Source organism: Geospiza fortis, unplaced genomic scaffold (assembly GCF_000277835.1).
Source record: "Geospiza fortis unplaced genomic scaffold, GeoFor_1.0 scaffold188, whole genome shotgun sequence".
Classification (NCBI taxonomy): Eukaryota; Metazoa; Chordata; class Aves; order Passeriformes; family Thraupidae; genus Geospiza; species Geospiza fortis.
This window is the reverse complement of record NW_005054337.1, coordinates 1,014,285-1,015,521: the sequence shown is the minus strand read 5'-3', so window position 1 is coordinate 1,015,521 and position 1,237 is coordinate 1,014,285. Positions and strand designations below refer to the sequence as shown.

General features: G+C 43.6%; 1 protein-coding gene across 2 annotated transcripts in view; it reads left to right on the top strand.

Moving 5' to 3' along the window:
* Window positions 1-1,237, top strand: part of NKAIN4 (sodium/potassium transporting ATPase interacting 4) — a 33,946-nt gene that overhangs the window by 17,454 nt on the left and 15,255 nt on the right. For both annotated transcript variants that reach the window (XM_031057994.1, XM_031057993.1), the window contains exon 4: window positions 321-518. In XM_031057994.1, coding sequence (XP_030913854.1) covers window positions 321-518 — 198 coding nt within the window. The remainder of the gene's footprint in view (window positions 1-320; window positions 519-1,237) is intronic.

The window sequence follows — 1,237 nt, the reverse complement described above, 5'->3', positions numbered from 1 at the left end:
TATCATATCATATCATATCATATCATATCATATCATATCATATCATATCATATTATATTATATTATATTATATTATATTATATTATATTATATTATATCATATTATATCATATCATATTATATCATATTATATTATATTATATTCAGCCTTCTGAAAACTTGGAGTCAGATTCTCATCTCTCACCCCGTCCTGGGGACCCAACAGCACAAGAGAATCTGTTTTTCCTTTTGATTCTGTGGGGGGCTGACCCAAAGGAGCTGCCATGTGAAGTTGACCCTCTCAGAGTAAACAGAGCTCTCTTTGCAACTTCTCCCTTTAGGACAGCGAGCTCCTGACATTCAACATCTCCCGGCACCAGTCCTGGTGGAGTGAAAATGGCCCTGGCTGTGTGAGGAAGGAGGCTCCAATGTCTGGCATCAAGGGGCTGGATAACCATTCCTACATCTCTGTCATCGGCTGTGCCCTGGAGTATCGCTACATCGAGGTCATGCACAGCTCCTTCCAGATCCTCATCGCGGTGAGTGCCTCGGGAGGGGAGCAGTTCCCCAGGAGATGCTGCTTTGGTTTTGTTCTTTTCCAGGCACAGAGGCTGCCCTGTGTTTTCCACCACTTTTTGTAGTGTCTGATTGCAAAAGCCGCTGTAAATGTGTTTTGTTGGGTTGTTGTCCTGTTCTCTCTCACGAAAAATACTGCTGGAAACAGCTGGAAATGGGTATCAGCAACCTGGTGCTTGAAGTAATGCATCTGTGCAACCATGCAGTAACAAAGGGTTCTGAATCCCTGTTGGGGTGTGGGAATTCACATTTTGACCCTTCTGGAGAAGGGTCAAAAGAAAAAGTTTTGACAGCACAAGAGGAAATGGCATCAAATTGCACCAGGGAGGTTTAGTTTGGATACTGGGGACAATTTCTGCACATAAAGGGTTGTAAAGCACTGGAACAGACTGCTCAGGGAAGTGGTGGAGCCACCACACCTGGAAGTGTTCAAAAACTGTGTGGATATAGCACTTGAGGACATGGTTTAGTGATGAATGTGGTGGTGATGCTGGGTTGATGATTGACTTGAAACTTTAAAAGGCTTCTTCCAACCTTAATTCCATGTTTCTGTGAAGGATTGCTCTTACTCCCCATGGCTCAGTGGTGGGTGGTGGAGCAAACACCTGCACATTTGTTGTGAACAATCCCCAGAAAATGAAATCAACTTTTAAGAGGCAGTAAGCAGCTTATTTTCCTTCTG